This window comes from Pimephales promelas, chromosome 18 (genome assembly GCF_988280905.1).
Source record: "Pimephales promelas chromosome 18, fPimPro1.hap1.1, whole genome shotgun sequence".
NCBI classification, from domain to species: Eukaryota; Metazoa; Chordata; class Actinopteri; order Cypriniformes; family Leuciscidae; genus Pimephales; species Pimephales promelas.
The window spans coordinates 7,446,398-7,461,207 of NC_142786.1; the positions used below are offsets into that span (position 1 = coordinate 7,446,398).

Here is a 14,810-nt window from a genome sequence, read left to right on the forward strand (position 1 = left end):
ACTCGTACTCATGCAAGGAGATACAACCATCACACTGGCATGGAGACGCACACTGAAATCTCTCAGACGGAGTCAGCAGGGAAGCCATGAAGTAACAATTGACAGACAGACACGGAACCTGGTCCCAGCAAACCTAAAAAAAATCATTGATATCATACCCGGACATGGGCGTGATCTTTTTCAGACGCAAACAACCCCCACCCACCCAACTAGTGGTGTGCCATTTCGAAGTCCTCCCTCTTTAAACCCCTCTTACGTACATTCTCTCTGTCTCAAAGAAAACCCCTCTGCAAACCGGCCTGCACGTATTATTCGACACTCGACAGGTCAGCTGCTTGTTTGTGCTGTTGTGATTCACTGTAGAAGTAGGCTACATGTTTGCTTTGTCAACACTGTAAAGTTACATTTGATTCTAGTCAGTTTGGAGCTTATGTGCTTTCTTTATTAGCTACTAATGTACCCTAGAATGATTGACCATCAAGTCATGTTTAATGTTTTTTTCTCTATATCTTTTGGAAGTATTATGTCCTGGTTTTCTTTCAAATAGTTTGGTTAGTGCTGTCTGCAAGCTAATTTAATGTCAATAAATAACTACTTTTAATATTTTTAGATAGATGGTATCGCATTATAAACATAGAACATACACAGAAATTAGCTATATTGCAGCATACATGGTGCAAAAACCATTCAAATAAATTTAAATAAGATTAACTTTGTTACACACAATTAAGCCTTTTTTAAGTGCCCCTATTACGCTATTTTAAAGATTCCTAATTTAGTTTTGGATGTCTCCTACAACAGGTTTACATGCATCAAAGGTCAAAAAACACTTAATTAATTTTCTCTTAATATACATTGCACATTTCCACATTTTTAAATGATTCTCAAATGATTTGTCAGATGAAAAATCCCTCCTTTCCACAAGCTACTCTGCTCTGATTGGCCAGATGGCACAATCTGTTGTGATTGGTCTACCGCTTACAGCGTCTGTCGAAACAAAACACCATTACCACAACTGAACTTCAGCTCATACAGCAACATTACTATTGAGAATGAGAATGTGATGCGCATCACTACGCTTTGCATTGTGGGAAGGATTCGACCGTAAGGCAGAGAGAAATAGCGACAGAGAAAGAGAGCAGCTTGATATTTGTTTGCATTTTTTGTGATAAGGCACAGTTTCTTGGGAATAAAAGCAAAAGGAAAGGGGCTCTATAAGGAGAGACTAAATAACAACACATTGCTGAGACAAACTACTTGATATCAACATGGACCCGTACGACCTGCTATAGAATGGACGAAAGACCCAAAGCACTACAGTACCTTTCACATACCCTGACATAGTCAATTACCTGATTTATGGTATCAGTGCCAAACGTTACTGCCAAGACATTACAATGCAAGAGTTCAGAAGCTTTAAGTCATTAGAAGCTTATAAACAATTCTGCTGCGGCTGGGTGCAAGACTTAGAAACCCCCAAACCTGTAACGTTAAACTGCGAGAGTTCAGTCATACTTGATGTTGACCTGATTCATATGTGGAAATAAATCTGATATGAATCAGATACTGTACGTGCATTTTCACCTGCCGTGCAACGTGAAGCGGACAGATCAGATATTCCCCTGTCAAGGTAAGTCAAATCATTAAAAAAGTGTCTTTTTAAAACATTTCGCGGTACAGATATATCTATAACAAATTAAACAACTCTAGTTGAATAACAGAGTATTAATTTCATTTGTTTGTGTTGAATAAAAGGCGAACTGTGCTGAAATCTGTTCCTTTTGAAACCATGCTTTGCTCTCTGTTGCTGCTGTCAGTTTATTGACAAGCAGTTTCTTTAAATAAAGCTGGCTAGCATTTCCATTTAGTCTCTGCCGATATAGAACCCCTTTCATTTCTCTTCCTTCTCCAAATTTTCCAAAGAAACTGTGGCGTATCGCTAAAATGTAAACAAATACTAAGCTGCGGTGTCTCTCTTTCGCTATTTCTGGCATGTTTAGTCGTGCCTCTGTGACGTTCTGAAGGCGTTGCCCCTGGCAACCGACAGCGTCTCCTACCATCATGGCCGACCGGCTCAGACCCCGCCCAAATCGGCACGTGACTCCTCACTCTCAATATCATTCCGAATCCTAAGATGAAATTGGAAGAACTGGTTATTCAACCCGAACCTCCATCGTAAGGACTTGAGCAAGACGATTCTCAGAGATACGCTACTCAGTTTGACGTACATTAGGAGATGTTGCAGCTGTAATTCCTCAATCAGAATTTACAAATGTATGTCCATCAACAAACCGATGTTTCTATTTCTAATTTATTGCGGTGAACATGCGGAAACTACGTCAATAACAGCACATAGGTTAGCCGAGCATGTGAATGACTGATGACGTGAATGACTGATGTAACAAACGTTTGTAAAACAAATCTTGCTCAATCCTTAATCCTTACTCAAAGTAGTAAGAACAACAGATAATCTGCATTAATACACACAGTTTTAGGTAATGGTGTCCCAGAGTTGATTTGCAGAACTATTTCAAACTTTGCCCTTTGCCCAAACTTTGAAGGGCGTGTCATGCTCTGCGTCACGCGAGCAGACAACATAGAAGTAGAACATTATGCAAGCACTATGCAAATGCGTTAGCTGGTGACGAGTAGCCGTAACTGATAGGGATTCGAATTCCTGACGACCGTCTAGCTAGTTCAAAGTTGGGGGGGGGGGGGCACAAGGCAGCCGCCACCAGACACAGGTGTACCTGTGTCATGACAGACCACTCCAATGGAGGAAAACCTCACAGCCCTTCACAGTTCCTCCATCAAGGGTAGTGAGGGGGAAAAGCAGAGCCTGATAAGCTCTCCATGTATTTCGGAAAAGAAAGGTACTGGGGTAGCGAGCTGAGAACCAGTGCGGTCCACCCCAAGGTACCAATCCTCCAACCGAGACTGAACGAAGCACAGTGGAGTTTCCCTTGAGCCTGGCAGCCCGTTTCAGCATAGCTGACGTTTCTGGATCTGGCTCGGGCAATGTTACACTCCCAAAGGAAGATAACACAGCTGAGTTGTCATCTCCAGAGGTCAGCTCACCCTACGATGCTGCTATCTTATCCTCTGGGGGAACCCCCATTGAAACAGCTGATTTAACCATTACAGAGGGGACCAGCATGCTCAACAGGAATTCTATCGGTTGCGGTGTGATGGAGGATTGAGGAGCCCACAGGGAATGGTTACCTGGCGAGACATCCATCACTATCCTCCCTTTACCCATCCCACACAGCACCCAGAGGTAGGGCATGGTAATGGGGACTTGCACTTCGAGGATGAAGGCGAGTCTCGATCTCAACACTGCGAAAGTCATATTCCCGCAATGAGAACATGAGCCATCCACAAAATCTGGCTCAGCATGCTGAACATATAAATGGGGGTGGACTGTGTGATGCGAATCACGCACTGCAATTCCACTGGCTCGTTCAATAGTACCTGAAGAACACTGGCTCTCTGACGCAATCCCCATTCAGTTGACCATCGACTACGTCCGACGTTATCGACTGAAAGGGAACTAGTTATTCAACCCGAACCTCCGTCGCAAGGACGGTGTTTCTCAGTGATAAACTAACTTTACTCAGTTTGAGGTATATTATGAGATGTTGCAACTGTAATTCCACACCATCAGCATTAACAAATGTATGTCCATCAACAAACCGATTATTTTACTAATTTATTGCTGTGAACATGTGGAAACTGTATCAATAACAGTGCATACAGCTGTCTCCTGCTGCGGGTCCTCCCGCGTCACACTCAGACTCGAGGGCATCGCAGGCCTTAGCCGGCGCCTGCGCGTCGGTGAGGGGAGGCTGAGAAGGTGAGGGCAAGACTCGAGGGAGGGACTCCGACGTGCACGTCGCATCAACCACAGCTTCCGGCGGCCTTTGAGAGCAGCGATTCTTCTTTCTGTGTGGTCCAGCAAAGGGCGGAGAGACAGCTTCGTCCTGGAAAGCTTTGAGTCGAGGGTTAACATCGGAAGCTCCTCAATAGTGCTCACATCCTCCGGAAGAGAGGGCAAGAGCAGAGTGTTCCTGGCCCAGGCAGAGAGCGCAGATCCCGTGGTGGTCTCCTGCGCTGAGCGGGGCTCTGCACGAGCCACAGTTGGTGCGAGGCATCTTTAAAAATACGCTTGGCTCTTTTAGATGCTTAGGTTTGCAATAAAAAAAGATACGTCACCAGATAGCAAAGCTTGCTTCGGAAGGCTGAAGGTGGTGTCGCTGTCGCTGTTCGACGGCGGCAAGGCTTCTTAGATCCAGCGATGCGGGAGCTTCGCTGAAGAGATGAAAATACGAGAAATAGCCTCCGAGCCCTGCTTATATACGCTAAGCTACACCCATTTTGGCGGGCTAGGGTGCATAGGGACGTGATGTCACACCGGGCTCGCTGGTAGGCTGTGCAAATCCCGCAGAGCAGCCAATGAGTGCGCTAGAATGCCCGTTCTAGGTCTGCTAGCTGCTGCACTGTGTTGACAATGAATACAAAATTAAGGATAATTTTTTTGGCTTCAATATTTCGAGAAGATGAATCTTGCCCGTAGTGTAGACTAAAATTAGGCAAAACTCGTTCCCTCTTCTAGAGAGAACCGAGGTTAAGTTAGGTAACCGAGTAAGTTTTCCCTGGTGTCTGCGCACGCAATAAGTGGGTTGGCAATATGCTAATGTTACATTTTGACGTCACAACGAAACGTTAATTTCATTGACTCAGAGTCGAATTTGAAAGACAATAACTTCATTTATGGTGCACTTTCAGATTTAAAACTTTGCAGTATGTTTTCATTCACTTAGAACTATGTTACACACCACATGAAAGGTCATTTTCAAAAATCCATAATAGGGGCACTTTAAGAAAAGTGCTTAGCTGAATCTAGTGGTTTAAAATAGAACAAAGTCAAATGGGCCTTTTACCCAGGTGTGCCTATCTATTCTTATTCTTAACTATTCTAACTAATACTGCAACAAAGAACTCATGCAAAATGAGGGCTTAGCCTATATACTGTAAACTGCAGACAGAGGGAGAAACTAAATAGACACAACTAAACCGAGGAACCCAATCAATTAGAAACCATGGAGACAAACAGGGAGAGAACGGAGGAGAACTGAACTAATTAACAGACTAGAAGATTAACAAAGAAACACAAACATGAATATATAAATATATATGCAGAACAGAATATAAGACATTTTGAAGAATGATGTTTACCAAATAGTTTTGGTTACCACAAGTTTCCATTGTTTGAACAAAAATAATGTCTTAAATATCTTGGGTTAGCTGGTGGTACTAGTCATCATGATGAACATTTCTTGAAACTGTGCTTAAGTTTGATTTTCTGTTTTAATCATATTCTTAATTTTTAGAGTAACCAGTCTGACCAACCCCTGACTTCATCACCTCCTCATCATCATTCACATCTTCAAGCTGTATTAGCACTCAATTGTGTGAATGGGCAATGCCTGCAGCTCCCAGCTTCCTTCAGCTGTCTATCTGGCCTTAACGCCTCCATAATTAACATCCTCCGCTGCATCTTCCTCTGACAAAGCCTGTCACACCTCTACATATGAAACACATTAGACTGACCTAGATTTATCTTGCAGGATCAATCTAACTCAGACTTTTCCAGCACTAACTATATTTGTTTGACCTCCCATCTGATTATTTTGTCCTCAATCATCTAAGAAGACTTAAATATCCTTTCAAAATAAGCTGCTGCCTCTCATTCACTTATTTGGATCTCTGAAGCTGCAAATCAATCATGTGGTCCACGTTCATCGTGCAGGATGAAGAGGTAAGGACAGGGAATGCATCTGCTGGGGTACACCAACCTGCGCTGGAAGGGTTTTTGGGATCACGGGGCGGCGGGCGCAAGCGCCGACATAGAACACACTCCAATTCTGGAGATGGAATCAGCGAAAGCCAAGAGGGCAAAATCAAGCTGACGTTATTCTTGGCTGTAACCGGCATTATGCTCACTGTGCTAGGGGTGGGCACAGAGTTCTGGGTGGAACTTACACCACCCAAGAACTTCGACAACAATCAGACTTGTCTGGTAGCACATTATGGCTTATGGAAATGCTGTACCAAGACATTCTGGCTGTCAGATATGGACCCAAAGCAGGAGATCTGTGGGCCTTCGCATGCACATGGAGGTAAGAGAAAATGTTGCATTATGTCTCAACTGGAGTGAAAGCTTTATGAATGATCGGTTAGAATAACATCACCTTCCTGGATCCCATTATAGAATCCAATTGCACCTTCTTTAAGTTCTACACCACTGGAGAAAACATTGTCCTATTTCAGAAAACGCCAGAAAAGGGTGAGTCATCGCACATCCCCCTCTTCGTCTTTAGATCCCATAGCACTAATGTGTCTTTCTTTATGTCGTCACTGAGCGCTGACCCCATTTATACATTTTTTTTACCAACGTATGATACTTAAATGTTGTATGAGCAACAAAAAATAGCATGAATAATAATATGAAGGGAATTAATGATTACATTTCCAACAGTATCCGAACCACTTTTCAATAAGGTTTAAATTGTTGACAATAGTAGTCAACATGAATGAAATGATTATTCTTAGTGTTAATTTCAACATTTACTAATCCATTCTTAAATTCAAAAGCTGTATATGTTAATATTATAAAGTGGACATGATCTAACATGACCAGAACTATTTTTTATTAACTAATATTAACAGAGATACTGTAACAAATGTATTGATCTGTTAATGCATTAACTATTGGAACCTTATCGTAAACTGTTACCCAATTTTATAAGAACATCTGCATCATATACAAAGGCAATATTGTGCCAATTAAAAAGGTTAATGATTATTATTTTTAAGTTATTTCATTAAAATTGCCTACTCTTTCAGTACACGAGTGTCTTGAAATGGACAGCCACAGGAAAAACCTCAGCCTAACCATCTAAACATGATGACAAAAACACATAGATTGCACCTTTAAATCAAACCATTCTCTGTCAGTTAATTCAGCTCAGCAGATGTGTGCATTATGCCATCATAATTATTGCTGATTTAAACCTTCTTCCCTTTTCAGATCTGACAGTAGCATCGGCTGTGTTAGCTATCATTAGTCTTTTCCTGATGGTGATGGGAGCTATGTGCATTATCATGGCAGTAGGCAAAGGTGTTCAGTTCTTCTTGAAGCCAGCCTCAGCTTGCTTCATACTGTCAGGTAACATTATAATGCTATTGGCTAACATCCTTTAACTACATAAAACACCTGCTTTTTACCTGCTTACCATGCTTTTTTTTTTGCAATCATAAAAAAAAAACACTTTCAGTGCATTTAAACTTACCAATATGTGTATTTCCTGGGAATTATAGTGACCTTGGCGTTGCTGATACCATACTTCACATAAACTGTAAAAAGAAATAAACTGTATGAGCAAAAGGTACGTTTACATGACAATGATGCACTAAAAACGTAAAGTTTTTCGTTTCACAACATGAAAAAAATGACTAAAAAACGCTGTATTGTGCAAGCTGGCAGTATAGTAGTTAGTGTCAGCCTCAGACATCACACACCCACAGACTGTTGGTTGAATGTCTGATGCATACACACCTTACTGGAAAAACTTCAGGAGTTTCGAAGTCATCATCTGATTGGTTGAATGAATTCTACAGGATTTCCGACACAGGAGACGTGTGTGTCGTTACATTTTCACGACCCTAACCACGACGCGGAACAAAACGAACTGTGATTAGTTGCTTTTCTTGTCAGTGAGATGGAAGCTGTTAATGAAAGCTGCGATAGAGTCAGACTGATGGCAGAAGGTCTGGCTACTAGCAAATAGTTGGCGATGTCATGTAGTGAAGGAAAAACTACATGCCTATAGACCGAACACGTAATACGAGCACGTTCTCATCCCAAGGCGTCATATACGACGCTTTTGCCAAAGCGTAGACATCCAACCCACATGGCACCCTTTAGCGTCAAATGAGACGCAGATATATATGGGGCAGAAGGCGCCTCCTAGTGGTCTAACCCTAACACTACCCCAGACCTAAACCTACCATAATCGAAGTGTCTCATTTGACGCTAAAGGGTGCCATGTGCATTGGATGTCTACGCTTTGGCAAAAGCGTCGTATATGACGCCTTGGGATGAGAACGTGCTCGTATTACGTGTCGGTCATACGCATGTGCATGACGTCACCGTTTTCACAAATTCATGTTTTTGGAGTTTACATGGAGACAATAATGGTATCTTTAAAACTTGTACTTTGAAACACATTTTCAAAAGTTGTCTTCAGTTAAAAGTCAAAAAGTTGTCTTCAGTTGTCAAAAGTCGTGCAAATGAATAGCCAAATTATATATATATATTTTTTAACCCTTGTGCCTCCTTAGGGATATTTTTGCATAAAATGTGGCGCAGGTGTGTATTTTTATTGTAATTTTACTATTTCACCACTATATCCTTAAAAATACATTTTCTTTTGCACACGAGACACAAAACACTCCCACTCAGCACCTTTAGGACAAAAATGGCCCCATTGAAACCCATTAAAACTTTTTTTTTCTGCGTCGGCATATAATAAAGCAGAAAGCTATTTTTTTTTTTTTTTTTGAGATATCAACCTCAAATTTGTAAGGAACAGAACATATTTATATTAATGGCTTTGATTTTCTAGCCGGTTTTGAGTTCAACTTGTTTTATAAAATATATATTTCATAAAAAATAATGTTCATAAAAATTTTTGATAAACTTAAACCTAAACAACCTTTTTAAGGATTCATTTTTTATTACTTCAGCAATAATCTACCAAGGGTCTTCTTTAAAATGATACCAAACTTAAATTGTGCTCTATGACCGTTTTTTGCCGTGGACATTTGTGTCCTCCATGGAGCTATGTCTAACTTTTTTTTAAATGAGGCACAAGAAACTGTTTGGCCAAAAAAGTGCAAGATTACAACAAATATAATAACAGAGATAGATTTGGAAACAGTAACATTGAGAGCAAGAGCAGAACTAGCCGACAATATATGCTAACACAAATGCTGTGGCAGGGTCATTCAGAAAAGACAAGGCAATTCCAAACTCCTGATAAAAGCCAAGAAACATAAGCTCTCACACATCTGACATTTTTCCCCTCTGTCTCTCAACAGGTGTCCTAATCTTCCTCTGCCTCATAATTTTCCACCAATCAGTGCTTTTATTCTTAGCAAGTGACCAATCCATACCTCTACGCCATGAAATGTCATGGTCAGTGACGTGTGTGGGCTGTGCAGGGGCTCTGGCTGTTGTTGCTGGGGTCTTGTTCTTGGTCCTTGCTCTTCCATACAGTCCATGGAAAAGGTGCCTACCTAAGAAGAACAGTGACATCTAGTGGTGTGGAGGCTGAAGTGTGCTTCTCATTCAGATTGCACTGAATCCTACTGATAATGTGGAACGGATAACAACAGTAGTCCCATTTATCCTGGTGAATCTGGGGAAAAGGGGTTCATGAACTATACACACACACACACACACACACACACACACACACAACCACACGGTGGTTGGCAATGTGATTATAGATGAGTTGGCACAGGAGAGTATGGTGCTGGAAACGTAACAGGAGGTGACCCAGACATTTTTGCAGATTATATGTTGTACCATCTTTTGTGTAAAACTCATGTGCAATATTTCATTTTTTTAACTATTCCTTTTATTAGTTTGTTTGTAAATGATATAATATTCTATATGACAAATATAATATAGCATAACATTTGATGCTGTATATTTTGATTAGCTTATATACCAGATGGGCTGTTTAGAGAAGAAGACCTTGGATACTTTATTTGGATACTGTTTCATTTAACCTTTTCTGAAGATCATAACATAATATTTAAAATCTAGGACTATAATTTTGGAATTTTGCTCAAACATAATTGTAGTGTAAATGCCTTAATTGGCATGATTGGGTTTCCAGAGGCAAAGTGAAATGGATTGTAACTTTACAATTGTAGTAACAGAAAATAAGCTAATTTATTTATGTTTTGTATTATATTTATGTTTCTAAAGACGTTTGCAATCTTTGACCAAGTCTTGGCAAAGTAGGCTACATACCCAAAACACCTACATTTTCTCCTTCATGGAAATCAGCTTCTATGCCTCCATGTTATTTTTTGTACCCATGGTGAAGGAAATAAGAGAACCACTTGAAACCCACAACAAAACTGCTTGAGATACATCAGTGAATTTATTCTGCTGCCGGTCGACACTGATTGTTTATTAACAGCAATGCCTTTGACGTGAAGCAACCACATGGAATCCCCCATTGCATATTTGAAAAACAGCATGATCGCTCACTTTTTCTTTTACTTATTTATTTTTTATTTTTTTAGTAGTGGACAAAACTGCTGCATTGTCAATAAATCAGAAATAAAATAATGATTATTTACTGGAACTTTATGTGTTATGGCTGATTTGCAGATATATACTGAGAAATTGAAATGAGAAAAATATACATACCAGCGTAAACTGTAGAAATATGTTGTCAAATGCACAGAGGGCAGTTTAGTGTTACATGATGGTGCTTCCAGCCATATTGAAAGTCTCATTTTCTGTTATATCTGTGGTTTAGTCTGGCAGTAATGAAAGGCCCAGTTGATTCATCTCCGGTTTTGACCAGCCCTTTTCATCTGAAGGTGGTCTCTTGATGACAGCAAGAGATGAACTCAAATCAAAAGCATTAATTAAAAGCCTCCACATCCACTTCTGCTGCTCCTGCTGTTTCTCATTGTGAACGCTGACATTGATGCTGATCTAGAATCGGTTATTGAAAGTGTTAGAGGAAAGCATATCATAATAATGAGAAACTTTCATTGTTGGCTCTGGTGCATGACAGAAATAGCTGTCCTACTCAGTTGGGCTGGATAATGCAACAATCTGAACTAGGAATACATTGGTTTAAAAATCAAACTGAGTGTTTTCATTCAAATGTATTAATATGACCTTTTTATAGAGCCCATTCTCATCCCAAGACGTCATCTACAGTAACTGACGCTTTTGACCATACGTCAACATCCGACGTTTTAGGTTACCCTTTAACGTCATAGATGACGCTATCTAACCCTAGACCTAAACCTACCCTCGTCACCTAACTGACGCTAAAGGTAAAGCGTCAGTTGGATGACGCCCTAGGATAGCGTCATTAACTGACGTTAAAGGGTACCCTAAAACGTCAGATGTTAACGTATGGTCAAAAGCGTCAGTTATATGACATCTTGGGATGAGAATGTGTTGTTTTATAAAACAAAAGAATATTTATTTTAATTATTTGAATTTTTCAACAGAAAATTTGCCTCTCTGTGTTTTTTTCCCCTCTTGCAAAACTAGGAAAATTGTTCCAAATTAATAAATGTCTTTTTAAGTTCTGTTATTTACATTGTTATCAGTTTTTGTTTTTATTCAATGATTACTTTGATGAAGATTATAGACTATGTTGTAACTTTCGATGGTGCGTCATGGCATTGACAATATGGGAACGGTTCCACGTGGGCCAGCATGTGTTTAAACACAACAATCTTATTGGCCGAATGTGAGAACGTATAGCGACACAGTGCAGTATGTCACTGAAACCATGAATAGATGTCTGAAATGAGCATTATCAGCTTATTTGTCTTCAGAAGCTGCATGTTTGCTGAGCTTGCGTTGTTTGGTTTGCATTGAACAATTGTTTGTGTGGTTTGTCTTTAGACCAGGAATTAGAAAAAAATGTCAAGTCTAAAGTTTAGGAGATGCCCATGCACGCTATATTAAGGGGGACGACTCACGCGAAATGTGTTGGGTGAGGAGCATGCAAGGTCCTTGAGTCCTTCTGAATGCAGACAGGCAGGCGGGTGCTTCGGCAGAGCAGTTTCCTCAATCTGCCACGTTCAATGAGCTGCTTGAGGTTGTTATACTCATGTTGTAATGAAGACTACGTTAGGTTCTGGGGGGAAGTGAGCAGTCACAAGATGTCCGGTCAGAGACGTACAGTATATCTCCTAAATGGGTAGTATTTTGCTGCGACATTTAAACAGTAGTGGATCTATATAGAATAGAAATAACAATATTTAAATGATCACATATTCAAAATAACAATGTTATAGCTACTGTATGTACAGAAGAACATAAGCATTGCAGTGTTATGGTCATGTTATCCATACATTGTAACATCTAGCGTCATCAAATTAGGTTAATAGTACTCACTAGAACTCACTAAATACTGTACTATTGGTGATATTATGCATGCAATGTCTCAATATTTCACAGATATACTAATATAATCTTAAAAGGAGTAGTTCACTACAAAAAAAATTGCTGATAATTTACTCACCCCCATGTCTTTCATTCTTCAGTCGAAAAGAAGATTCCAGGATTTTTCTCCATATAATGGACTTCAATGGAAACCAAACTGTTCAAGGTCCAAAAGAAAGTTTCAGTGCAAACTGCAAACTGTTCAAAGGGCTTTAAACGATTTCAGATGATGAATAAGGGTCTTCACGCTCTAAAGCTTTATAAGCTTAAATGGTCGCCTTGCTCTGTTCTGTGATGTGCATTCGTGACTCTCCTGTTTGACCTTGTTTATCAAAATGAACGAATCTTTTTTCGTGTCATTTGGTTCAACAACGAACGAAATGAACGAGTTGACTCGGGAAAAGATTTTGATGAACGAGTTTGAATAGCAGAGTCACGAACGATTGAGCTCGATCCAAATGAAATTTCTATCGAATTGAAAGGGGAGATTTATTCATTTTCAAATCCGATCGAGAGGACATGTAAACACTTGATCGGATTGAAAACTGAAAAACTGAAAGGGCTGCGCATGTGCAATGACGTAGAAATCGCGTAATGACATATGAGGCGCAGAACGAGCTGCTCTTCTTGTTGAATAAAGTGGCATATAAATTAGTATCTCCTCATTCTAAAATTATCCTTTCACTCAGCGTGAAGTGGAGCAGGACAACGTCCCACCAGTCCTTGTTTTGGATTCTGCTTTAGTGTGTGGGGATGGGCCTTTTTACGCCATGATAAGTTAATGAATTTAAGAGTTCGCAGCAGCCAAAGCAATTTTAAATGGTGAGTAAATTGTATTAATTCATTACACCTTAAGTCAACAGTAGGGGTCAATATGTGACGAATTGGATTGTCTTCCCTCGGCCCTCGGTACCGGATGATGCGGAAGGTGGAAGCTTTACCCTCAAAGCCCTGTAGGGTAACGTCCAGTCTTGTGGGTTAGGCAGCAAGTCAGTTCTGCTGACGTTCCAGGCTGACCAACTCAAAGACTAGGATTATGGCGATTAGCTAAGGTGATAAATGAGCTTCCTTGGGCCACAGATCTTGCTCTCTATGCAACCAAGCAGACGGTCCGTACCATTGGTCATTCGATGGCTTTTATAGTTGCAACAGAGCGGCATCTGTTGCTTAAAAACTTCACATGGATTAAGGAGAGGGATAAAGCATTTCTCCTGAATGCATATATTTTACCTTCTGACTTGTTTGTCGATGCAATTATTGTCATCGTGGACAGATACCAGAAGGCCAAGCGACAATTGGTGGTGTTCAAGGAACGAATTCCTCTGGCCCACTCCTCTAGGAGTGTTGCACCTATTAGGAGTGCATCCTTACAAGATGTCTGTGTTGTGGCAAGTTGGTCCTCTCCGCACACATTCATCAGGTTCTAAAGTCTAGATGGGAATTTAAAGCTGCCGTCGGCAACTATGGCTGATTGAGTGGACTTTGGCAACATTTTGAATGTTTACAACTCATACGGCCCTCCCCCACCATCAACGAATACCCTCCTACAGAGTTCGTGCTCGAGTGCGTGCGCACCAGGTTTTCTGTGAACACAACCGTCTCATCAGCATTCATCAACACCATGGATTATCTGGAGGTATGCTTATTTATGTTGTTCTGTCGGATTATAGTGTCGATTTCACTGAATATGATCAAAAAAAAATGTTGCAGACGGCAGCTTTAACCCTTGGGTCCTTCAGGGTTGATTCAGTACTCAGTCCACGCTCAAAAACTGTCCGTGTAGATACACACCCTTGTTGGGCAGGTACTATCCCATAGCGTGGCAGCGTTGGTATTTAAGCTTCAATACCACGATGAAGTTCCACTCCCGAAGGGAAACGTCTCAGGTTACGTATGTAGCATAGTTTCCTTGAGAAGGGAACGAGACACCGTGTCACATTTCCATGCCCTGGTCATGCCAGTGCAACTTCTTCAGACAATAAGAATCTGATGATGCTGATTTCAGGTGTCTATTTATAGTTTCAGTGACGCAGTATGCTGCATCACTGTGTCCTCACGTTCGGCCAATCAGATTGGCATGTGCACACAAGTGTATCAGACACCAGGTAAAATGGAAACGTTCCTATAGCGTCTATGACATGACACAGTTTCTTATTCGCTTCTCGGGGAACCGGGGTGCAAGTATATTTTATTATTTGTATTATTTATATATATGAACTTGTTAGTCAGTCACTACGTATTGCATCTTTATGCTCTCAGGTGTACACTTCTATAATTTTTTCTTATGTGGTGCAGACCTTTGTATGCACTGATTCTTATCCTAAACCTTTTTTTTGTACATTTGCATCAATCCATGCACTTTAGTATTTGTCATATATGTGAAGTGACATTCATGCTGAAGCCGAGATTCTATTGCCTATTTCCATCCATCCGTTTCGGATATTTAGCATGCTCTCCTGATGAATTACTGAGCGTGCCAATCATTGAGTGAACTCAACCTTTCTTCTGACTTGGATGAATGACAATGTGA

General features: G+C 40.6%; 2 protein-coding genes across 4 annotated transcripts in view; one reads left to right on the top strand and one right to left on the bottom strand.

Moving 5' to 3' along the window:
• The window catches only part of LOC120463267 (uncharacterized), a 36,680-nt gene extending 27,352 nt beyond the window's left edge, over positions 1-9,328 (bottom strand). For 2 of the 3 annotated variants that reach the window (XM_039652222.2, XM_039652223.2), the window contains exons 1-3: positions 9,238-9,320; positions 7,619-7,725; positions 7,353-7,416 (exon numbers count right to left, since the gene is read on the bottom strand). The gene's annotated coding sequence lies outside the window, so the exon portion shown is untranslated. Of the gene's footprint in view, positions 1-7,352; positions 7,417-7,618; positions 7,726-9,237 lie in introns of all 3 variants that reach the window. The other variant, XM_039652221.2, reaches the window with a different exon arrangement.
• cacng6a (calcium voltage-gated channel auxiliary subunit gamma 6a) lies at positions 5,691-9,383 on the top strand. Its single transcript, XM_039652227.2, has 4 exons — positions 5,691-6,179; positions 6,272-6,346; positions 7,091-7,228; positions 9,163-9,383. Exons 1-4 carry the CDS (start codon positions 5,786-5,788, stop codon positions 9,381-9,383), a joined length of 828 nt encoding a protein of 275 aa, XP_039508161.2. The 5' UTR covers positions 5,691-5,785.
• The last annotated feature ends 5,427 nt before the right edge of the window (positions 9,384-14,810 follow it).